At 41.0% G+C, this 24,500-nt stretch overlaps 1 protein-coding gene and 1 long non-coding RNA gene across 6 annotated transcripts in view; one reads left to right on the top strand and one right to left on the bottom strand.

The window, feature by feature from the left end:
• Layn (layilin) overlaps positions 1-15,895 on the top strand; it is a 22,187-nt gene extending 6,292 nt beyond the window's left edge. Inside the window, exons 3-7 of one of the 3 annotated variants that reach the window (XM_006510329.3) lie at positions 2,722-2,879; positions 7,646-7,681; positions 8,652-8,735; positions 11,362-11,461; positions 13,262-15,895. In XM_006510329.3, the coding sequence (XP_006510392.1) occupies positions 2,722-2,879; positions 7,646-7,681; positions 8,652-8,735; positions 11,362-11,461; positions 13,262-13,622 (739 nt within the window). In that variant the 3' untranslated portion in view covers positions 13,623-15,895. The remainder of the gene's footprint in view (positions 1-2,721; positions 2,880-7,645; positions 7,682-8,651; positions 8,736-11,361; positions 11,462-13,261) is intronic. The other 2 variants (NM_001033534.1, XM_006510330.4) reach the window with 2 other exon arrangements.
• Positions 1,687-24,500, bottom strand: Gm32681. 3 transcript variants are annotated; one of them, XR_379374.4, is made up of 4 exons: positions 15,642-15,725; positions 9,964-10,167; positions 2,191-2,349; positions 1,687-1,918 (listed from the first exon to the last, which is right to left on the bottom strand). It is a non-coding gene; the product is annotated as a predicted gene, 32681 (long non-coding RNA). The 3 variants fall into 3 exon arrangements; XR_870735.2 differs by lacking the exon at positions 15,642-15,725 and adding an exon at positions 24,470-24,500 and having other exon boundaries at positions 1,687-2,349; XR_870734.3 differs by having other exon boundaries at positions 1,687-2,349.

Genomic DNA, 24,500 nt, shown 5'->3' with positions numbered 1-24,500 from the left:
GCCAGTTACAGGGACCCTTCCATGCACTGGGGTGTGAGCAGAGCAGGAAGCTCAGTTGGAAGAAATGCCTGAGCCTAGACCAGCCTTAAAGTCCCTTTCTGCTCTTAATCCCACTCAAAACTGGTCATCTATTATGGAGACCACAGGTGAGGAATATGAAGCCTCTAGGACTCAAAGACCTGCCAAGTGCTACGCTTCCTTTAAATTATTGTATGATACAGTTGTTTTCATTTGAAAGGGGTGCTCTGGCACTCCCAGATCACTAGATATCCATACAGTCCAATGGAATGACAGGTCCTGACTGTTCACAGGGTTTTCTCCAACCTTCTGGAAAGGATGGGCTTTCCTAAGGTCTCCACTCTACCATCCTTTGTAAAAAAAAAAAAAAATTCCTCCTCGCTCACCTGGTGCAGCTGGCACACTACTCAGCAGAATAATGGGCTGGTGTGATTTTCTTCACAATTATAGGAAATCCAGGTATCACAACTGAGTTTGAGGGAAAAAATCAAAATCAGGCAAAACTATAAGTGTATACTGTTGTCCATTCCCAAGGAATATGGGCTGTTCCAGAGTCTCTTGAAGGTGGTAAGCAGATCTGCACACTTCTGAAGCCAGGATATCACATATAGAAAGAACACTAGCCACATGTGAAGCTCTGCAGGATTGAGTGTGTGTTCCTCTTATATAATCCTTTGGGATCTGCCTGGGCTTTTCAGGAGTCAGACAATGAACTCGGCAGAGATATGATGGGAGGCACCACTCTACTTTATCAGGGCTTTGACACCACTGCTTCCTGCTGTCTATCTCTGGACATGATGCTATTGGTGAGGGGAAATGCTTCTCAGAGGTTTATGTTTGGTGTTCTGCACTATGCTAGCCGAAGGAGCCAGTGTGGAACTATACCAGCTACTAAACAGGTCTATACAGGCCCTGGATTCCATCCCCCCAGCAGCCCCTAGAAATAGGATAATGGTGCTACACAGACACATAAGAGGATCCTTCCTCCTCCAGAGGTAGAAGCTAGAGGATCAGGACTCCAAGTTCATGTTTGGCCTCAGCTGGCTAAAGGATCAACTGAATGTACTACACAGACTCGGTCTCACAACAACAAATGCAAAAATTAGAGCCAATTCACACAATTTAGAACTGGGCCGACGACTACTGGTTAGGCCCCACTGTGAGCTGACTGATTGAATACCTTGCCCCAATGTGCTCCCATTCTGATATGTGACTTTGAGGCCATCAGTGCCTATTCAGACCCCATCTTTAACAATTCTAGCAATATTTAGACATACCCCTTTAACAGGTCGATGGTTATTTGGTTAACTTGCCAAAAGTCCTCTGGGGAAAGGACAGAGGAATTTCTTATCATATGCACCTGCCACACACATCACTGTAGGATTTTCTTCCTAGGTATTTGGCCTCTCCCTTTATCTGTGACTTGTGAGTCTGAAAATGGGCTCAAATCCAAAAATATGATTCTAGGAATCAAAAAAAATCCTCTCTCTTCTCTCTTCTCTCTCTTTCTCTTCTCTCTCTCTCTCTCTCTCTCTCTCTCTCTCTCTCTCTCTCTCTCTCAGATGAAGCACCATAAATCCATAACGCTGCAGGGAGGGCCAGCTGGGCTGCAGGTAACCAATGAGACACAAAGCCCATTTCTACCAAGAGCCCCTAGATGCTCCGGCATAATGTCCATAGTTTTATTGTAAATTTCATTGTCATTCAAGAAACTCATTCAACACAGAAGGTGCAACAGGGATCTTCTTTTGGGCAGACTGCAACACAGGACCAAAGCAGAGTCATATGGGGGTACTACCAGAAGAGATGTCTCTTAGCTGATTCTCCTGCGGTGAGGCTCGGGAAGACATAGGCAGAGCAACACTGTCTAGAGAGTCAGAAGTGGAGCAAGATCCTAGCCCTGGGCAGAAGCAGAACAGGTTCTTAGGCAGCTCACAAAGCCCAACCCTCAGTCGGCAGATGGGGTAAGCGCTTGCAAACTTAGAGTCTCTCAGACTACTGGATCATAAAAGCTAAAGCTGCAGTGGACCTTTACAGAGAGTTAAAGGGGCAAAAGAACGATATCTCATAGTGGACACACAAAGGGGCTTGTTTCCATGACCCTGTGCATGTGACTTGAAAACTAACAAAAACCAAGATGGCCCCTGTCCCCTTCCCCAGCCTCTCTCCTACTTTGGCAGCCTCTATAGTTTGGAAATCTCTCTAAGATTCTTCATCTTCTCATTGGACTTCTGGGGCGGGTGTGACAGAGGTAGATTGAAAAGCAGCTAGATGGAGATAGGGCAAGCTCTGAGTGACATAAGCCATCTCTCTCCTCAGTATGTCTGATCTCTGTAAAAAACAGAAACAAAGCCTAATTAACATAAAGCCGAAAAAGAAGACAAGCATTAAGATCTTCCAGACTAGCTCTGTGCTAGCTGCTATCCCTCATAATTATTCTGCAGACCTGAGAGCATAATATATTCTTCCCTAAAAAGAGGTTGTGGCAAATGTCAGATGATTGATTGTGACAGCCACACTAGATCAACAGCGTGTGTCTCTACTTGTTGGCAGTGCTTCAATTCCTCCGTCTCTCTGTATCATGTTCAGAAGCAGAATCTGACATTTATGGTTCAGTGAAACCTGATGAGAAAAAGCCAAAGGGCATGCAAGTCTTATGGTGTATTTCTCCAGTGGTCTCCATTGTCCATCCTTTTCCTTCAGGAACTGGTATGTGGATGAGCCTTCCTGTGGCAGTGAGGTCTGCGTGGTCATGTACCATCAGCCATCAGCACCACCCGGCATCGGGGGCTCGTACATGTTCCAGTGGAATGATGACCGGTGCAACATGAAGAACAATTTCATTTGCAAATATCATGACGGTAATGACTCTTTTCCCAACTATACGGCTAATTTCCCAACCTCTTTCTCCATTTCAAAAACAGCTGCTGGTACCAAGAACTTATCCTATACTCATTGAGGAAGCCTGTTGCAAATGCCAGAAACGTTAAACTTTGAGAATTCTTGTACATGGAAACGTAACGATACTTCCTCCCTGAGAAATAGTTCTAGCAAAGGAGAGGCTAGCAGATGCAAAAGAAGGGCTGAGAAAGGAAAGGATCTAATTTACTTAGGATGAGAAGCAAGACTTATGAGAACACCCAGTGGAGGCTTCTGTTGTGAACAGGCACAAATGCTCGCCCATTTCCTGTGTAGTCGGCTGTGGGAGCCTGGACTATGCTGACAGTTACTCTAGCAGCCACGGGAGATTATTTCTTAGAGTTTAAAGAAACATACTAATGACAAGGCAAGTGACAAAGAATCCCAACGTCACTGGCAGTCTTACACAGCGGGCACTTCAATACATTTAAAAGCCCCTAGCCAACTGCCATCTTTATATTTGCCTTGCAAATTTCACTTGCATTTGCTCCAAGATCTGCAAAGAGAGTTGGAGCTGATGAGAAGCCTATACATAGTCTTACTCCGCTGAGTTCCCAGACGCCTTTATTAAAATTGACTTAGAATTAAATGTAAACTCATCCTTGATCTGTCCCTGAAGTTTCTCACTTCCCTGAAGCCGACTGCTTAGCCCCACTTCCACAGTCTTTCCCTACAGGAGTAGAATGACTTGCTAATTGTATCCATTATCATTGGGGACCGAATACTATTGCCATTTTTAACTGCTTGAACTACATGGCACTTTGATGATAATATTGTGCTGGAAGATGTCCTTCCTCACTCATTCCAGCCTCCGATGAACTCTTCTTCCCCGTGCCCTGTCTCTCCCCACCAAACAGCTGCCTCAAGTAGAGAGGCTGCAGAGCCTTGGTTGAGGAGGTCACCTTCTCAGAGAGCAAAAGGAAGCACTGGTTACCATTAGCTTTCCAGTCTCCATCATTTCTGTTTATTAAATTCCATTGGCTTCATGGTTTAAATGCTTCTTTAACAGTTTTTCTTTATGAGAGATTTTGAAATTTGCTTTCATATCCTTTAAAAACAAACAAAAAAAAATTGGTTCCTTTCTAATAAGACACAAATTGCCTCTAGCTTGTATTATTACCTGAATTAGTTTGACTGAGTTCTTGCATGAAAAGAATAGCACGTGCTAAGAGTTTAATAAAGAGAGTATAATAAAAGGCTCTTGGCAGCGGTATAGGCCAGGAGCAGGAGATGATAAAGTACCTAGGGATTATCTGCAACTGGAAGCAATAACACCCCTAAGCTTAAAGGGCCAAAGCAAGGGAACCATCATAGCAGGGACCTCAAAAGAGAAGCAGAAGCCACAGAAGGGAGCTGCTGAAAAAGCATCGGACAGGAAGGTGAACATGAGGAACACGTGCCGTGAGCTCTACCTTCTGACCTCAGCCTTCGCTTCCCATTGGCTAAGACCAACAAGACACCAAAGAACAGGGATGCCTGGTGAAACAGTCCATGGAGATCAGCCTCCCAGGACATATAGCTGAGATCTTAAACAGGGCAGGGGGCACATGAGACCCACAAGATCAATGCATTCAGCTTACTATACAGGGCAAAGGTCCTCGTGATAAGGCCCTGCCTCGTTTTCCATCCTCCCCTCTCAGCACTCTCAGCGCCTCCCCTCACTCCTTTCAAATACTTCTGAACTCAGTGACGTTTCTTGAAAGCTCTTATCTGGTACTTCCTGTGCCTGAAACATTTCCCCCTCGCCCAGTCAACTCAGTCCTACCTTCAAGTCTCAGGTTAAGCATCACCTTCTCTCCTGACAACTAAACACAAGTCACCCTGGTCCTAGAGGGCGTAGCCTCGCCCAAGAGGATGGTGATAGCAGTGATGATAACGGTGTTCCATAAGTTGCATAACTGTGTCAGTTGGCAGTGAATAATTAAATAGCAGCATCTTATCAATGTGCACTCCCTGGCTGTGACCATTATACTATGTTTATATAAGAGATTGTGTTCTATTTTTAAGGTTAAAGTCATTAGGCGTAAAAGGGTCCCATACCATATCAGCAACTTACTCTGGAAGAGAAGTTATATGTGTGCATGTATGCATGTAAACATATGTATATGTTTATAGATTATAAATGGTAAATAGGCAAGATGGCAAAATGATTATAAAAGACATGTTCAGATTCTTTGTACAATCTTAAAATATTTTTTTATAAATCTTTAATGATTTCAAAACAACAATTTTAAGTCCTTTTGGGAGCCTCTGAGGACCAGACTGCCTCACATACAGAGTGTTTATATGCCTACTTACTTGTTTGTTCCTTTCCTACACCGTGTCATCAAGTCTGGAAGCATACATTTCTAGCCACTCAATGAATTAAAGAGACATCCGTTCTGTCATTCCCACAGGGTGGCACAACACCCTACTAATATTATGAAACACTGGTAAGGGACTGTGAGAGTGAGTGATCATGTCTAAAACTGGATTTCAGAATGTGATCATGTGGAATTGGTGGCACACTAGCCGGAATGTATGTTAAAGAGACAGGAACATTCAATGGGAATGAGGCAGAAACCATCTGAGGTATGGCGGATACTATGCACAAACTAATGGCCTCTGTGCACTGCTGTGCTGCGCCCGTGGCCACTATGCACTAGTGTGCTGTGCTCATGGCCACTGTGCACCGATGCTGTGCTCATGGCCACTATGCACATATATGTACTATGCTCATGGCCACAGCATCAGTGGTCAGAACTACATACAGGAGGATGACCATATACGGTGATCACAAGATATCAGAATATAAACTCTTCAACTGATTCTCTCACATTTTGTTGTTCTATCTTTACTAAGTAGCACAGTTATGTCTTCTTTATTTAGTTAGTGAAAATAACTCTTAGCTAATTATTAGCTATAAAATTTAAGAAGGTTATTTAAATCCCTGCATTTTAATTTATAATAATAATAATCCCCTATAGACCTGTTATCAAGATTGAAAATGTTTTTATAAAATGTTTAGAATGGTCTCTAGTTTCACATAGTATCCTATGTGGTTAAGTTTAACAGTAAATAAATGGAGATCATTTCTGCACACACATATACAAAGAAAGAAGATTTTAAAAACTAAAATAAAATAAAAAAGAAAGAAGATTAATCATTACTTCCCTTTCTGAATGAAATTCCTGATATCTGGACCTGACAACTATATCACGAAAACCTCCATGCTCCTATGAATTTCAGGCATCTCATTAGCATAAGAGACCCCATGCTAATACAAGGTCAGCCAACAGCAAAAATATCTGACTTAGAAGCTCTTAGGAATGTTCTAAGTATCTCAAGGCTAATCACCAGTCTCTGTCTTGAAACTGGACAATCCTTCAACCACTTCTACTTCTTACAGACCTAGTATTTGTTGCTCTCTGAACTGTTCTCAGTATGAACCGGTAAAATATCTTGAACCAATCTTGGACCACTTAAGACAATCCCAGCCAGGGACTGCCATGGGGGAGTAGGGATCAATGCTGGAGCCCAAGTAGCTCCATGCTGATAAGGTGGGGGCACACAGGAGCTGAATACATAAGCTTTCTATTTTCATGTACATTTGAGAGCCTAAGAGTAAAGTTCTTAAATAGTTTAAAACAAAACAAAACAAAACAAAACAAAACACTGAATTAAAGTTTAAGGAAGGCTAATAATTTTTTTAATTTTTTTTAATTAGGTATTTTCCTCATTTACATTTCCAATGCTATCCCAAAGTCCCCCATACCCTCCCACTCACTCCCCTACCCACCCACTCCCACTTCTTGGCCCTGGTGTTCCCCTGTACTGAGGCAGATAAAGTTTGCACGACCAATGGGCCTCTCTTTCCACTGATGGCCAACTAGGTCATCTTCTGACACATATGCAGCTAGAGACACGAGCTCCGGGGGGTAATGGTTAGTTCATATTGTTGTTCCACCTATAGGGTTGCAGATCCCTTTAGCTCCTTGGGTACTTTCTCTAGCTCCTCCATTGGGGGTCCTGTGATCCATCCAATAGCTGACTGTGAGCATCCACTTATGTGTTTGCCAGGCACTGGCATAGCCTCATAAAAGACAGCTATAACAGGGTCCTTTCAGCAAAATCTTGCTAGTGTATGCAATGGTGTCATCGTTTGGAGGCTGATTATGGGATGGATCCCCAGATGTGGCAGTCTCTAGACGATCCATCCTTTTGTCTCAGCTCCAAACTCTGTCTCTGTAACTCCTTCCTTGGGTGTTTTGTTCCCAATTCTAAGAAGGGGCAAAGTGTCCACACTTTGGTCTTCATTCTTCTTGAGTTTCATGTGTTTCTCAAATTGTATCTTATATCTTGGGTATTCTAAGTTTCTGGGCTAATATCCACTTATCAGTGATACATATTGTGTGAGTTCCTTTGTGATTGGGTTACCTCACTCAGGATGATGCCCTCCAGGTCCATCCATTTGCCTAGAAATTTCATAAATTCTTTTTAATAGCTGAGTAGTACTCCATTGTATAAATGTACCACATTTTCTGTATGGAAGGCTAATATTTATGTGCAACAAATTCTTTGACTTAAGCAACCTTCCTCCAGTGTCTGTTAACAATTATTAACATGGTGACAATAAATAGAGTTTATTGGAATTAGATGCTACACTCTAGCTGATTTCATTAAGGTGGAGGAAAATGTAAGTATTGAGTTTTTTTCTCTTTTGCTGCAGATAAACCAAGTACAACACCCTCTATTTGGCCTGGAGGTAAGTCTATCATATGAAATTTGGGTTAATTTGGGACATTTCACAGACTTCTTTATAGATTTAGAACCATGCCTTTAGAACACATTATTCAGCAGGAACACCACTGGTGTTTTCCTGGGCAAGTTGGACAGATATCTGTCACATCGCTAGCTCATTGCTCTCACTCTCCACGCACACTGTTACCCACATCAGTCAAAACTGAAAAGTAATGGTTTGAAATTTCCATTTTGGATGTATCACCATCATCTTCATCATCCTCACTGATGCCTATCATCATCATTATCATGATTGTCCATATAATCAGTGAGATAAGAACTGAGTCTACCTGATCACTTATGATCCTAGCAGTGAGTCATCGTACCTTTCCCCAGGTAATTTAGTCCTTTATGTTGCTCAGCTCCAGCTGCTTGTTGGCTGCTTTGGTGCCTGGTCATTGGCAACAAAGGTCTCACCAAAACTATGAAGACATGTCTGGGGAGATGGCTCAGTAGGTGAAGTGCTCACTGTGCAAATGTGAAAACCTGAGTTAGAACTACAGAATCCATGTCAGAAAGCTTGGCACAGTGATGTCGCCCTTTGAACTCAATGCTGGGGAGGCAGAGGCAGGGTTTATTTCCCAGTCAATCTACCTGAATCTCAAGCTCTATGTTCAGAGAGTCTCTGTCTCAAAACGCAAGGTGGGGAACAGTAGTGGAAGAGATTTGCTATCAACCTCTATCCTATGTACACACATAAAACACACAGATACACAGTCTTTCACACACATACACAGAACACTCACACACACACACACTGAAGACAAACCTCTATTGCAACAAATCTAACACTTGGTACTTTGCTGTTTATAAATGACATTGGTCAAATTACTAATGTTTTCTTGCATCCCACTTTACATGTTGCAAGACCTCAGAGCATGCCTGAACTATAGCACCTTTCTTCAAGTTCTCAAGTCCATGTGTATCTCTCTCAGGTGAAGCAACTGAGCCAGCAACACCCTTACTTCCAGAAGAAACACAGAAAGAAGACACCAAAGAAACATTTAAAGAACGAAGAGGTACTTGGGAAACGTAGATAACAAACTCCTTTGACTACAAATGACCTATGGCTACATTTCCTACTTTCCTCTTCAGACAGCTCCTAAAAAATGAAATTAAACAAAGCATCTGTGACATTGCAAACACTGTATTAAATGACAGGTTTCATTGGTCAGTTGTGCAATGGGGGCTATCCTAGGACGATTGAGGAAAAGACTAGACAGGAGGTCAAAGTCTGCCCTGTCTCTGTAAAGGCAAAGACTAAGGAACTTTCCTGACCATGGGAGGTGGATAGGATAGAGGCTGGGAGAATGGATGTAGAAAAACAAGAGTGAAAGAACCCAAGCCATGATACATACCATCTGGGATCAATATTTATCAGTGGACCAACTGAAGAGATGGGAAAGATAATACCTAAAAGCCTGCATCATCAAAGGTAAAAGATAGTTGGGGTGATAAGTTGGAGTGCTAATGAGCTTTCGATTTCACTCTTACCCTGAGTTTTAAGAAGGAAATCTGTGGTTTCATCACTGGGCAACTTAATTTTTTTTCTCTATGCTTTAGTCACTTAGTATTTTTCATATCTAGCGGAAAGTATTATCATGTCCTTAAAATGAAATGTAATGTTTTCCTGGGATTCAGTTCTGACACTGAGAGTCTACACACACACACACACACACACACACACACACACACACACACACGAACGCACATGACTTAAAAGGCACATTCCACAACTCTCACAACAGACAGACATAAACCACAAGTCTGGAAGTCCTGAGACCACCTGCACTAATGTTCAACTGGCTACACATCGAGTGGTGCCTGCCAGTCCTGTTGTGTTCAGTAATTCACTAGAGCTCACAGAACTTAGAAATACAGTGTCTATGCACATTACTATCTAGAATATAAGCTGAGAGCAACCAAATAAAGTCACAGCCAGGGCAGAGTCTGGAAGGGTTTCAGATGAGTCCTTATGTATCATCTTCCAGTGAAATCAGGACTATCAACCTCCTTGTTATGATTTGACTATAAAATATCTTCTGAATGCTTCGGTATTGAATGTTTGGTCTCTAGGTAGCAGTGCTATATGGAAGATTCTGGAAATTTTAGGGGGTGGAGCCTTGCTGGGGGAAGTGGGCCACGGGAGCATGCCTTTGAGGCTTATGCACAGTGCCTAGCATGTTCCTTTTTCCCGGCTTCCTGTTCACCATGATGTGCACAGCCACCTCCTCTACAATCACTTACCTCCATGATGTTGTTGCCCACCTCATGGAGCCCATCCTGAAACAGTGAGCTGAAGTCCATCTCTCTTCTTTTAAGTTGTTCCTTTGAGTATTGTGCTCTCAGCTTTACAAAGGTAAATAATAAACTTCTCCTAGCACACCGTGCTACCCACCCAGGGAGTTCCATTAGGCTGTGGTGTTCGGAGGTTTCATTAGGTTTCATCACCTAAGCAAGAAGGAGATGATCACTGTCAGGTGGTATAGGGAGAGTCCTGGTACCACCCAGCTCAAAGCCTCACTCTATGATCAACTGATGGGTCTTCTTGGTGTAAAAGCACCCAGTCTAAGAAATCTCCTTACCATAAATTCTGTGCTGTTTAAGAGGTTTGTGAATAAAAATTCACTCTTACATGAATCTTATATTCAATCTTACATCTTAAAAAATTCAGAACCTTTCTACCAATGATCGGAGATGAAGGATAACCAAACTCTTTATTATCCAATAGATATAAATATGTAAAAATATCTTTAAAAGAGAATAAAGAGCTGTCCAAAATAAGTGGCATTTCTATAACTTAAGACGGGCATTTTAAGTGAATCCTCCATTTTCCGAGTGTGTCTGTTGTTTTTGCTTGTTTTGTTTTGTTTTGTTTTGTTTGATTGTTGTCAAGTTTCTCTGGATGGTCAGGAACCTTGGATCAGTGGAAAAAGAAGGGTTAGTCTCTAATCCTTGATTTCTCTCACAGCCTCTGAAGGGAACAACATCCAGTTCTGGTTCAGAGATTACAGAGTTAAGTGGGGAAAAAGAAGACCCCTTAAATGTTCTTCCCAGCACTTAGGGATTTAGCCGATGCCACTTGGCCTTAGTCAGATGTGCTGGGAAGGTCTGATAGTCTCCTCTATGTGATCTTTCTCTTCCCTGCAAATGATCCTGGGACTTTTGGCTTGATCTTTTTCATGCCTCTTGCCTCTCCAAGCCTGGGAATTTCTGTGGAAGCAAAGACATCTACACTGCCCCCACCAAGCCCTGTTTCACTAAGAAGTACATGGAAAAGGAGGATCTTTGAAAAAGAAATTATCAAAGATGATTTTACAATATATACAAGACTCTAAACTTTAAACTTGCTTACATTGCCACCTAGATTAATTGGTTAGATAGAAAATGCTCATTTGTTGAAACTAGGGACTCTGCTAACTAGACAACTGCATCTATCTCCTAGAATGTGCTGTTTAGAATATTCTAATGATTGTGCTTTTTAAAGCCTGATTTGAAAACATACATGCACACACACACACACACACACACACACAGAGAGAGAGAGAGAGAGAGAGAAAGAGAGAGAGAGAGAGAGAGAGAGAGAGAGAGAGAGAGAGAGAGAGAGAGATCACTGGGCTAATACATGATATTTTTCTTTTTCAGAGGCTGCTTTGAATCTTGCCTACATCCTAATTCCCAGTATTCCCCTTTTCCTCCTACTTGTGGTCACTTCAGCTGTATGTTGGGTTTGGATCTGTAGAAGGCAAGTAGAACTCTCATCATGCAAACCTTTGCTCCCTCTGCACTAGGATGTTGCCTGGCTGGCATCATTAAAGGCCATGACAACTCCAAGAGAAGGACCACTATAGAACTGAGAGTAAATTCTGGCAGGACACGAGGTCTGCATGCCAAACAAGCAGCATGCTTCTCTGAGCATCTGTGCTGAGTTGTGATTACGCTAGCAGTCCTACGTGCTTTCTCCTCTGTGTGTGTGGAAGATTTTTAAGCAAAGTGGAAGGTAAAACACTGTTATTCACTTCCTGTGCACCCACAGATCACCCAGTAAAGTGTTCTCCTAAATGTAGGTCCTCGTTCCAAAAATGTTTGTTGAGTAAGGAATGACTAATGGGCCACATGAAAACTGTGTGTTCCAAGGGATTCTGGGAAGCATCTGACACAAAGCCACTTTATTCAGAATGAATCAGCCAAATTCTTTTAAACTGACTTTTCTTTTAAATTATTTCAAAAGTGTATTGTTGCAAAGAAGCTAAACTAGGTAGCATAGGCAGCCTCTGTATGTAGTCTGGATGGCGTGCTGGTGTATTTTAAGTGCATGCAACTGTTCTCTGTTCACACTGTTGTTCCCTGTCATCAAGGCAGACACTAAAGGAGGAGAGCATTCTCACATTTACAGCAGAAAAATCAGAGTCCACCTGGAGTTGAACTCACTTTGATGAACATTGAGATACATTTGTAAAATTCCAATGCAGAACCTATTTCATTTAATAATCCCCTCAAACGTTTATTATGAGTATGAGCAGTGTGTGTGTGTGTATAGATAGATAGATAGATAGATAGATAGATAGATAGATAGATAGATAGATCTTATATAAACACTCAAAAGAATTGGCCATTACTATAATCATTTTTGTTGGTAATTCTCTTGAATTTAAAATAGAATTGAGTTAAACAATTACAGATACATTTTTCCGATGACTTATCTACAATTGGTTCTTGATTGCTACTTTTAAATGCATTTGCCCCTTTGCCAGGACAAGGGAACATTCTTTCTCTATCTGTCTCTGTCTGTCTCTCATGTGTCCGTTTGTCCTTCTTTCCTGCTTTTCTTTCTTCCATATTCATTTTTAAGTGGTCCTAGGAACTCAGGGCTTCACACATGCCAGACAAGTTGCATTTGGTTGGCTATATCCCCATATCCTTAAACAATACTTTTAAGTGTTACAAACAAAATGCATTGATAGAAGAAGGAAGCAGTTATACTATTACAGAATTTAGCAAAAATATTTCCCAAAACGAATTGTGTTTCTTTATTAGTGATTTTTAGTGGTGGGTATAATTATAATATTGAAGTAGCGGTAAGCATGAAATATTTCAAAGCAACTCTAATAACTGATATGGTATAGGAATGTGATTTCTGTTGGTGGTAGAGTCAATGACATTATTAATCCTACTCTTGTTTATTGTCTATACTTATGGTAGAATGTGACTAATTTTGTTTAGAGATGAGTTTTGTTTTATTGTTCAATTGGTTAAGGTTTGGTTTGGTTTGGTTAGGTTAGGTTTAGTCTAATTTTTTCCTACTGTTTTCTGGCCCCACATTTCCGAAGGAGTCCTAGAACTAAGACAGTGAATGGTAGGTGTAGGAAGACCAGAATAGAACAGTTTCCTGGGGTGTCTCCTACCTGACTCACAAAGCCTGTTGGTGTAGGTAGGTGAGAAACAGAGCAAGGTGACTTCCTGAGGTCACTTCATCCACTTCAATAGAACAGGGACATTCTCAGGACCCTGGTCTCAAATACTCAGCCTGGTTCTCTTCTTTTAGAAAACGAGAACAGACAGACCCTAGCACAAAGGAGCAGCACACCATTTGGCCCACTCCTCGCCAAGAAAACAGCCCCAACCTAGATGTTTACAATGTCATCAGAAAACAAAGTGAAGCTGATTTAGCTGAGCCCCGGCCAGACCTGAAGAACATCTCCTTCCGGGTGTGTTCTGGGGAAGCTATGCCTGATGACATGTCTTGTGACTATGAAAACATTGCTGTGAACCCTTCGGAAAGTGGGTTTGTGACTTTGGCAAGTATGGAGAGTGGATTTGTGACCAATGACATCTATGAATTCTCCCCGGACCGAATGGGGAGGAGCAAGGAGAGTGGATGGGTAGAAAATGAAATATATTACTAAGACACAGGAAAAACCTGGCAAGAATGCAAAAGGAGAAGCAAAGGCCTCCGATTTCTTACAAGGACAATATTCAGAAAGCTTATGAAAATGCCCAGCTCAGTCTTAGGGGCAAGCACAGCATCACAAGTCCCTACTGGGTCCCCAAGTTCTGGCTGTACTTCTTATCTGAGGGCCTCATCCTGCTGAGCCTTCTGAGAAGGCACTTTGCCCAGGGGCTGCTGCACAGCAGACTCAGTGATTGTCAGCCAGTGGCTTCTAACTGATATCTGAGGGCTGGTGCTTTCACTGCTCAGCATGAAGGGCTGACCAGGGAGCTTGGAAAGCCCACCTCTAGGTTCTGTTTTCCTTGCTCTATACAGCAGCACAGGCAATCACAAAAACACAAACTGTGGAATCCTCTCAAAGCCTCTGTATGGATGCCTCAGGCTGGCCTGCACATCAATAATTAATTCCCAAACCTGCACCCCCACCCCGCCCCTGAAAAATATCCAATAAAAAGCAGGAAGTAGAATGTTAGTCAGTCTGTGTCTACAGCCTTTCCTCTGCATGTGGCCTCAGGGGAACTCTTTTTTTTTTTTTTTTTTTTTTTTTTCATTCTCCCGACATCTAAACTTGGAAAAATCCAACTTGGAAATACTTTAGAAAGTAAAAATGAGCTCTGTGTTTGCTTCAGGGCTTCTTGTTCTCTGGGCTCAGACAGTATGTGCTGTTCTGGGGATGGGTGGCAGCAGCCTGGGAACATGACTGTGTGCTGGACTGGTAAAGAGTAGACATACTAAGGATAAGGAGAGGCAGGCTTCTCACTATCAGAGAAGGCAGCCACAGCTACCAGAAGGGAGGAAACTGGAATAGGTCCTATTGTGTGCAATGGAAATAGTGACAGTGCTGTCACTGTGGAGCTTTATGTATTGAGTATCCATGAATATGTATATGTATATGTATATGTATATGTATATGTATATGTATACTCTCCATTAAATAAGCCAGTACTCCATGAAATTGGATGACTGGAGGGCAGAAGCAGAAGAAATATGAGTTACTTGAGTAATGAAAAGGAAATAATGGATACCTAAACATAGGTAGACTTAACAGGTTTATTGTTCTACAGGAACCATGCCCCCCCCCACCCCCCACCCCCCGCACATCACAATGGCCTATAATGTATTTATGAATAAATATGAGAAAGGAGCTCAAGGGTAGCAAACACAAAGTCATGATAGAATATTATAAAACTATAAAAAATTATAAAATTAGAAAATGTTATATTTATTGCCTTGGTTCACCAGTACACATTGTATATTTGTGCTGTGAAGTGACATTATTGTTAAAACTTACATTTAAAGAGACTAAGAATGAGAGAGGTCATTTGTGAAACTTTACACCACCACCAAGCAAGAACGATTGGGAATCAATAGATCACAGAAACCAACTCATAATGGCCCATCTTCGGTAATGTGGAATAATTTAAATATTAAATCGTGGGCTGGTGAGATGGCTCAGTGGGTAAGAGCACCCGACTGCTCTTCCGAAGGTCCAGAGTTCAAATCCCAGCAACCACATGGTGGCTCACAACCATCCGTAACAAGATCTGACTCCCTCTTCTGGTGTGTCTGAAGACAGCTACAGTGTACTTACATATAATAATAAAATAAATCTTAAAAAAAATATTAAATCGTTAAAAGTAAAAGCGACAAAGAGAATGTGACTCATTAGATACACCAGAAAAACATGGGCATATGCTGACACAAAATAAGTGAATAAATTAAAGCTTTGATGTAGAATGGGATATTTACATGATTTCAGGTAAAGATCATTATTAACAAAAGTCACCCAACAGGCAAAACGCCACCTCAGTCAACTGATCGGTGTGAACACTGTGGATGACAGGCCTGTACTGAGATTGTCCACCTCACATTGTGGTGTGGTGAGAGGGACATGGCATCACATCTGCGCTGTCTCAGTCAAAGAGGAAGCCTTACACAACAATAACTTGATGGACAATCTACAAAGTAACTGGACCTGGATAGCAAGCCTGAACTCTGATGGAGGACAGTAGAAGTGATGGCTGCACACGCGACTTGATCCTGAAATGGACCCCTCTTTTCCTGTAACGAAAAATATAGGAAAAATGTGGATGAAGTCTGAGGATGAAATGATAAAATGTGTAGTGCTAATTTCTTGACTTTAATGTTGCATTTAGGATATGTCCTCATGATGCCGGGAATGTCTTCATAGAAAACACACAGTAAGTAATAAAGGACAATGGACCGTCAGGTCGACCACTTTCCCTCGTGTGATTTGGGGACAGGGATGCTCTTTGCTCTGTACCTGCAATCTCTTCTCTGTTAGAAAGTATTTAAGGAAAACCATTTACAAACATCACTTCTATAACTATTGATCACATCACTTACACTATACCCATTCATCTGAAGTCAATACACAGGCTATGCTGACAGCATCTAACAGTCTTTAAACCAAGACAAAAACAAATGAATTTCTGAGAGAACCATCATCATCAGTACCTAGCTCCAGGTGCCGGCCCATTTCTCAGATCTTTGCCTTGCCCTTACAGGCAGCAGGGAGTTATGATGAGCACCCTGCAAAAGCCAATTCAGAGACTCCTTTCTCCCAGTACTGCCCATATATCCCCCTCTAGAAATGCAAATCCGTAGTATGACATAGAATAAATAAACACTAAGGTGTCTTCTAACTCTAAAATTATTTTATTTCAATATTGTACTGGCTTATGTTGAGTATTTGACAGCCTCCTGAACTTGTAGTAGGACACACATAATAACAGAGACAGATACAAATATGAAATTGCAGGGAATTGCACCCTCAGAGGAGAAAACATTTCTGTACAGACCTTCCTTTGTCTCTTTCTACAGAAGGCCAGTAAATGGTTACTAATTGCTAACTAATCTTAAGCTATCAGCGAGTCTTGAGATTGAACATCAGAAAAGGTGACCAGAATGAGTTATTGGATCACCCAAAATATAGTAAGGCCAGTTATAAAGTTTCCTAGAAATATGGGTTTATTAAATGTATAATAACCTTCCAAATAGGTACTTGAATATTAGATAGCATTTCCATATACTAATAAGAAAATTTAGTCTATCTTAAGGAGCTCAAAGTTGGGGCTGTAGTGTTTGTTAATCTTTGTTTTCACAACAGTTTATAACAGCTTGACAACAATAATAGGAAAGACCAATACACTAAGAACTTAGCCAGAGGAACCACCAGACTGATTTCCAGAATGGTTGTACAAGCTTGCAATCCCACCAACAATGGAGGAGTGTTCCTCTTTCTCTACATCCTCGCCAGCATCTGCTGTCACCTGAATTTTTGATCTTAGCCATTCTGACTGGTGTGAGATGGAATCTCAGGGTTGTTTTGATTTGCATTTCCCTGATGATTAAGGATGCTGAACATTTTTTTTCAGGTGCTTCTCAGCCATTCGGTATTCCTCAGGTGAGAATTCTTTGTTTAGCTCTGAGCCCCATTTTTTAATGGTGTTATTTGATTTTCTGGAGTCCACCTTATTGAGTTCTTTATATATATTGGATATTAGTCCCCTATCTGATTTAGGGTAGGTAAAGATCCTTTCCCAATCTGTTGGCGGCCTTTTTGTCTTATTGACAGTGTCTTTTGCCTTACAGAAGCTTTGCAATTTTATGAGGTCCCATTTGTCAATTCTCAATCTTACAGCACAAGCCACTGCTGTTCTATTCAGGAACTTTTTCCCCTGTGCCCATCTCTTCAAGGCTTTTCCCCACTTTCTCCTCTCTAAGTTTCAGTGTCTCTGGTTTTATGTGGAGTTCCTCAGAAAATTGGACATAGTACTACTGGAGGATCCTGCAATACCTCTCCTGGGCATATATCCAGAAGATGTTCCAACGGGTAAGAAAGACACATGTTCCACTATGTTCATAGCAGCCTTATTTATAATAGCCAGAAGCTGGAAAGAACCTAGATGCCCCTCAACAGAGGAATGGATACAGAAAATGTGGTACATTTACACAATGGAGTACTACTCAGCTATTAAAAAGAATGAATTTATGAAATTTCTAGGCAAATGGATGGACCTGGAGGGCATCATCCTGAATGAGGTAACCCAATCACAAAAGAACTCACATGATATGTACTCACTGATAAGTGGATATTAGCCCAAAAACTTAGAATACCCAAGATATAAGATACAATTTGAGAAACACATGAAACTCAAGAAGAATGAAGACCAAAGTGTGGACACTTTGCCCCTTCTTAGAATTGGGAACAAAACACCCAAGGAAGGAGTTACAGAGACAGAGTTTGGAGCTGAGACAAAAGGATGGACCATCTAGAGACTGCCACATCCAGGGATCCATCCCATAATCAGCCTCCAAACGCTGACACCATTGCATACACAAGCAAGATTTTGCTGAAAGGACCCTGATATTGCTGTCTCTTGTGAGACTATGCCAGGGCCTAGCAAACACAGAAGTGGATGCTCACAGTCAGCTATTGGATGGAAAACAGGGCCCCCAATGGAGGAGCTAGAGAAAGTACCCAAGGAGCTAAAGGGATCTGCAACCCTATAGGTGGAACAACAATATGAACTAACCATTACCCCCCGGAGCTCATGTCTCTAGCTGCATATGTGTCAGAAGATGGCCTAGTTGGCCATCAGTGGAAAGAGATGCCCATTGGTCGTGCAAACTTTATCTGCCTCAGTACAGGGGAACGCCAGGGCCAAGAAGTGGGAGTGGGTGGGAGTGTATGGGGGACTTTGGGATAGCAATGGAAATGCAAATGAGGAAAATACCTAATTTAAAAAAAGAAGAAGAAGAAGAACTTAGCCAGAAAACTATGGGCTGCTTTAATTTTTTATGCCACCAGATGGCAATAGTAAGGTGCCATCAAAATCTGCACCTAACCTAAACTTTGGTTTCTATCAACTTCCTGTAAGGAGCAGGCAGGCCTGATAAGGATAGAGGAGACACAATACACTAAAAACAAGCAGTTAAAATCGTGGGTTCTGAATCAAGTGTCCAGGCTCCCCGTCTTCTTTCTGCCACTTACTGGCTTTGCCATCTTAAACTGATATAACAACAACAATAATAAACAACTTCATTATAGAAGCCTCAGTTTCTTTATCTCTAAAATGGGGATAACAGGGTCAGGGAAGATTGATTGTTCAGCCTGTAAAGGGCTTTCCATTCAAGCATGAGAACCTGAGTGCCGATCACAGGCACCCAAAGAAAAAGCAAAGCCTAGCAATGAATGTCATTCTATCACTGGGGGACATGGATCCCAGGGCTCACTGGAAATCAGCTCCAAGCTCAGCTGGAAACTTTGTCTCAAAAATATAAGGTAGAGAGATCAATAAAAGAAGACACTCATCTTTAAGTTCTGTCTTCTCACCTGTATACTTAAGTATACACACACACACACACACACACACACACACACACATACATGCACTTGGTACACCCTATGGATTGATTTGTGTGTATACCTTAACTTTTTCATATTTTGAAAACCCAAACCCTTATTAAGAAACCCAATTAAGGGGGCATGAAGCCCCACTTCTAGTTGAGGAGCTATTTGGCATTTGATAACTGCTTTGAGAGGGAGATTCCATTTTTTTCTTTAAGGGTGTGACCACTAGTAGATTAACCACTCTTTAGAGCAGGCCCCTCACCCAAAAGTATTTGGGCAAAACACAACTCAACAGGTTTGGGGATGGTAGGTGAGGTGAAGGTGGGTCCAGGAAAAGTTGGAAGGAAGGGGTAAACACAATTAAAATACACTGTATGGAATTCTCAAAAAAATAAATAAATAAAACATTATCTAAATAAATTAAAAGAAATTTCTTTTAAAGAATCACTGAAGGAGGAGATCCCCATTTTCTACCTGGGATCTCTCTGAGGAAGGTCCACACAGGAGAGCGCTTGTGCCTCAGAAGCAACAGAGCTTCCTGGACAGGGTCCCTTCGGGTCTTCATCCTCAGCTAGGAGGCAGAGCTGATCCTCAGACCTCTGTGCACCTTCATGCCAGAGGAGAGGTGGCCTCCAGGAACTGCTCTGACCCCCAGGACTCAGGAGAGAGCTGGTCTCACAGGAGTGCTGAAAGAGGCTAACAGACTCACAGGAGGAACAAGCTCCAGCCAGAGATAGCTAGAACATCTAAAACTGGAGATTACCAGATTGCAAAAGGCTTAAGAATCTTAATAACAGAAACCAAGACCACTCAGCATTATCAGAGCCCAGTACATCCACCACAGTGAGTCCTGGATACCCCAACACACCTAAAAAGCAAGATTCAGATTTAAAATCATATTTCATGATGCTGGTAGAGAATTTTAAAAAGGACATTAATAACTCACTTAAAGAAATACAGGAGAACACTTCTAAACAGGTAGAAGTCGTTAAAGAGGAAACACAAAATCCCTTAAAAGAATTACAGGAAAACACAACCAAACAGGTGAAGAAATTGAACAAAATCATCCAAGATCTAAAAATGGAAGTAGAAACAATAAAGAAAACCCAAAGGGAGACAACTCTGGAGATAGAAATCCTAGGGAAAAAATCAGGAGCCATAGATTCGAGCATCACCAACAGAATACAAGAGATGGAAGAGAGAATCTAAGGTGCAGAAGATTCCATAGAAAACATGGACACAACAATCAAAGAAAATGCAAAATGCAAAAAGGTCCTAACTCAAAACATCCAGGAAATCCAGGACAAAATGACCAAACCTAAGGATAATAGCTATAGATGAGAATGAAGATTTTCAACTTAAAGGGCCAGTAAATATCTTCAACAAAATTATAGAAGAAAACTTCCCTAACCTAAAGAAAGAGATGCCCATGAACATACAAGGATCCTAGAGAACTCCAAATAGACTGGACCAGAAAAGAAATTTTTCCCGACACATAAATAATCAGAACAACAAATGCACTAAATAAAAATAGAATATTAAAAGCAGTAAGGGAAAAGGTCAAGTAACATATAAAGGCAGACCTATTAGAATTACACCAGACTTCTCACCAGAGACTATGAAAGACAGAAGATCCTGGACAGATGTTATACAGACCCTAAGAGAACACAAATGCCAACCCAGGCTACTATACCCAGCAAAACTCTCAATTACCATAGATGGAGAAACTAAGATATTCCATGACAAAACCAAATGTACACAATATCTTTCCATGAATTCAGCCCTTCAAAGGATAATAAATGGAAAACTCCAACACAAGGAGGGAAACTACGCCCTAGAAAAAGCAAGAAAGTAATCCTTCAACAAACCTAAAAGAAGATAGCTGCAAGAACAGAATCACAACTCTAACAACAAAAATAACAGGAAGTAGCAATTAATTTTCCTTAATATCTCTTAATATCAATGGACTCAATTCCCTAATTAAAAATACATAGACTACCAGACTGGCTACATAAACAGGACCCAACATTTTTCTGTATACACGAAACCCACCTCAGGGACAAAAACAGACAATATCTCAGAGTAAAAGGCTGGAAAATAATTTTCCACGAAAATGGTCCCAAGAAACAAGCTGCAATAGCCATTCTAATATCACATAAAATCGACTTCCATCCCAAAGTTATCAAAAAAGACAAGGAGGGGCACTTAATACTCATCAAAGGTAAAATTTACCAAGATGAACTCTCAATTCTGAACACATGCTTCAAATGCAAGGACATCCACATTCACTGAAGAAACTTTAGTAAAGCTCAAAGCATACATTGCACCTCCCAGAATAATACTGGGAGACTTCAACACCCCACTTTCATCACTGGACAGATCCTGGGAAAAGAAACTAAACAGAGACACAGTGAAACTAACAGAAGTTATGAAACAAATGGATTTAACATATATCTACAGAATATTTTATTCTAAAACAAAAGGATATACCTTCTTCTTAGCACCTCATGGTATCTTCTCCAAAATGGACCATATAATTAGTCACAAAACAGGCCTCAACAGATACAAAATATTGACATAATCCCATGCATTGTATCAGATTATCATGGACTAAGGCTGATCTACAATAACAACATAAATAATAGAAAGCCAACATTCATGTGGAAGCTGAACAACACTCTGCTCAATGATAACTTGGTCAAGGAAGAAATAAAGATCTAAAGACTTTTTAGACTTTAATGAAAATGAAGCCACAACATACCCAAACTTATGGGACACAATGAAAGCAGTCCTAAGAGGAAAACTCACAGCTCTGAGTGCCACCAAAAAGAAACTGGAGAGAGCATACACTAGCAGCTTGACAGCACACCTAAAAGCTTTAGAACAAATGGAAGGAAATTCACCCAAGAGGAGTAGACAGCAGGAAATAATCAAACTCAGGGCTGAAACCAACCAAGTGGAAACAAAAAGAACCACAGAAAGAACCAACCAAACCAGGAGCTCCTCGTTGAGAAAATCAACAAGATAGATAAATCCTTAGCCAGACTAACTAGAGGGCACAGGGACAGTATCCTAACTAACAAAATCAGAAATGAAAAGGGAGACATAACAACAGAACCTGAGGAAATTCAAAACATCATCGAATTCTACTACAAAAACCTATACTCAACAAAACTGGAAAACCTAGATGAAATGGACAATTTCCTAGACAGATACCAGGTACCAAAGTTAAATCAGGATTAGATTAACCATCTAAACAGTCACATATCACATGTCCCCTAAAGAAATAGAAGCAGTCATTAAAAGTTTCCAACCCAAAAAAAAAACAAAAAACAAAAAACAAAAAACAAAAAACAAAAAAAACAAAAACAAAAAAAAAAAAACAGGACCAGATGGGTTTAGTGCAGTGTTCTATCAGACCTTCAACGAAGACCTAATTCCAATTCTCCTCAAACTATTCCACAAAAGAGAAGCAGAAGGTACTCTACCCAATTCATTCTATGAAACCACAATTACTCTGATACCTAAACCACACAAAGACCCAACAAAGAAAGAAAACTTCAGACCAATTTCCCTTATGAGTATCAATGCAAAAATACTCAATAAAATCCTTGCAAACTGAATCCAAGAACACATCAAAACAATCATCCATCCTGACCAAGTAGGCTTCATCCCAGGGATGGTTTAATATATGGAAATCCATCAATGTAATCCACTATATAAACAAACTCAAAAATAAAAACCACATGATCATCTCATTAGATGCTGAGAAAGCATTTGACAAAATCCAACACCCATTCATTATAAATGTCTTGAAAAGATCAGGAATTCAAGGCCCATACCTAAACATAATAAAAGCAATATAAAACAAACCAGTAGCCAACATCAAACTAAATGGATAGAAACTTGAATCAATCCCACTATAATCAGGGACTAGGCAAGGCTGCCCACTGTCTCCCTACCTATTCAATATAGTACTTGAAGTCCTAGCCAGAGCAATTAGACAACAAAAGGAGATCAAGGGGATACAAATTGGAAAGGATACAGGGGATACAAATTGGAAAGGAGGAAGTCAAAATATAACTATTTGCAGATGATATGATAGTATATATAAGTGACCCCAAAATTCCACCAGAGAACTCCTAAACCTGATAAACAGCTTCAGTGCTGAAGCAGGATATAAAATTAATTCAAACAAATCAGTGGCCTTTTTCTACACAGAGGGTAAACAGGCTGAGAAAGAAATTAGGGAAACAACACCCTTCACAATAGTCACAAATAATATAAAATAGCTTGGTGTGACTCTAACTAAGGAGGTGAAAGATCTGTATGATAAGAACTTCAAGTCTCTAAAGAAAGAAATCGAAGATCTCAGAAGATGGAAAGATCTCCCATGCTCATGGATCAGCAGGATTAATATAGTAAAAATGGCTATCCTGCTGAAAGCAATCTATAGATTCAATGCAATCCCCATCAAAATTCCAACTCAATTCTTCACTGAGTTAGAAAGGGCAATTTTGAAAATTCATCTGGAATAACAAAAATCCTAGGATAGCAAAAACTATTCTCAACAATAAAATAACCTCTGGTGGAATCACCATCCCTGACCTCAAGCTGTACTATAGAGCAATTGTGATTAAAACTGCATGGTACTGGTATAGCAACAGACAGGTAGATCAACGGAATAAAATTGAAGACCCAGAAATGAACCCACACACCTATGGTCACCTGATCTTTGACAAAGAAGCTAAATCATCCAGTGGAAAAAAGACAGCATTTTCAACAAATGGTGCTGGCTCAACTGGCAGTTATCATGTAGAAGAATGAGAATTGATCCATTCTAACTCCTTGTACAAAACTCAAGTCTAAGTGGATCAAGAAACTCCACACAAAACTAGAGTGTCTGGCTAGTTTTGTGCCAACTTGACACAGCTGGAGTTATCACAGAGAAAGGAGCTTTAGTTGAGGAAATGCCTCCATGAGATCTAACTGTAAGGCATTTTCTCAATTAGTGACCAAGGAGGTAAGCCCATCTCTGGGCTGGTAGTCTTGGGTTCTATAAGAGAGCAGGCTGAGCAAGCCAGAGGAAGCAAGCCAGTAAAGAATATCCCTCCATGGCCTCTGCATCAGCTCCTGCTTCCTGACCTGCTTGAGTTCCAGTCCTGACTTCCTTTAGTGATGAACAGCAACGTGGAAGAGTAAATAACCCTTTCCTCCCCAACTTGCTTCTTGGTCATGATGTTTGTGCAGGAATAGAAATCCTAAGACACGGGGGCTGGTGAGATGGCTCAGTGGTTAAGAGTGCCGACTGCTCTTCCAAAGGTCCTGAGTTCAAATCCCAGCAACCACATGGTGGCTCACAACCATCTGTAACGAAATCTGACACCCTCTTCTGGAGTGTCTGAAGACAGCTAAAGTGTACTTACATATTGTGGGAAGCCACATGTGCCGTTGCTG

Source organism: Mus musculus, chromosome 9, assembly GCF_000001635.26.
Source record: "Mus musculus strain C57BL/6J chromosome 9, GRCm38.p6 C57BL/6J".
NCBI lineage: Eukaryota > Metazoa > Chordata > Mammalia > Rodentia > Muridae > Mus > Mus musculus.
The sequence above is the reverse complement of the archived record's forward strand: the minus strand, read 5'-3'. Positions and strand labels throughout refer to the sequence as shown.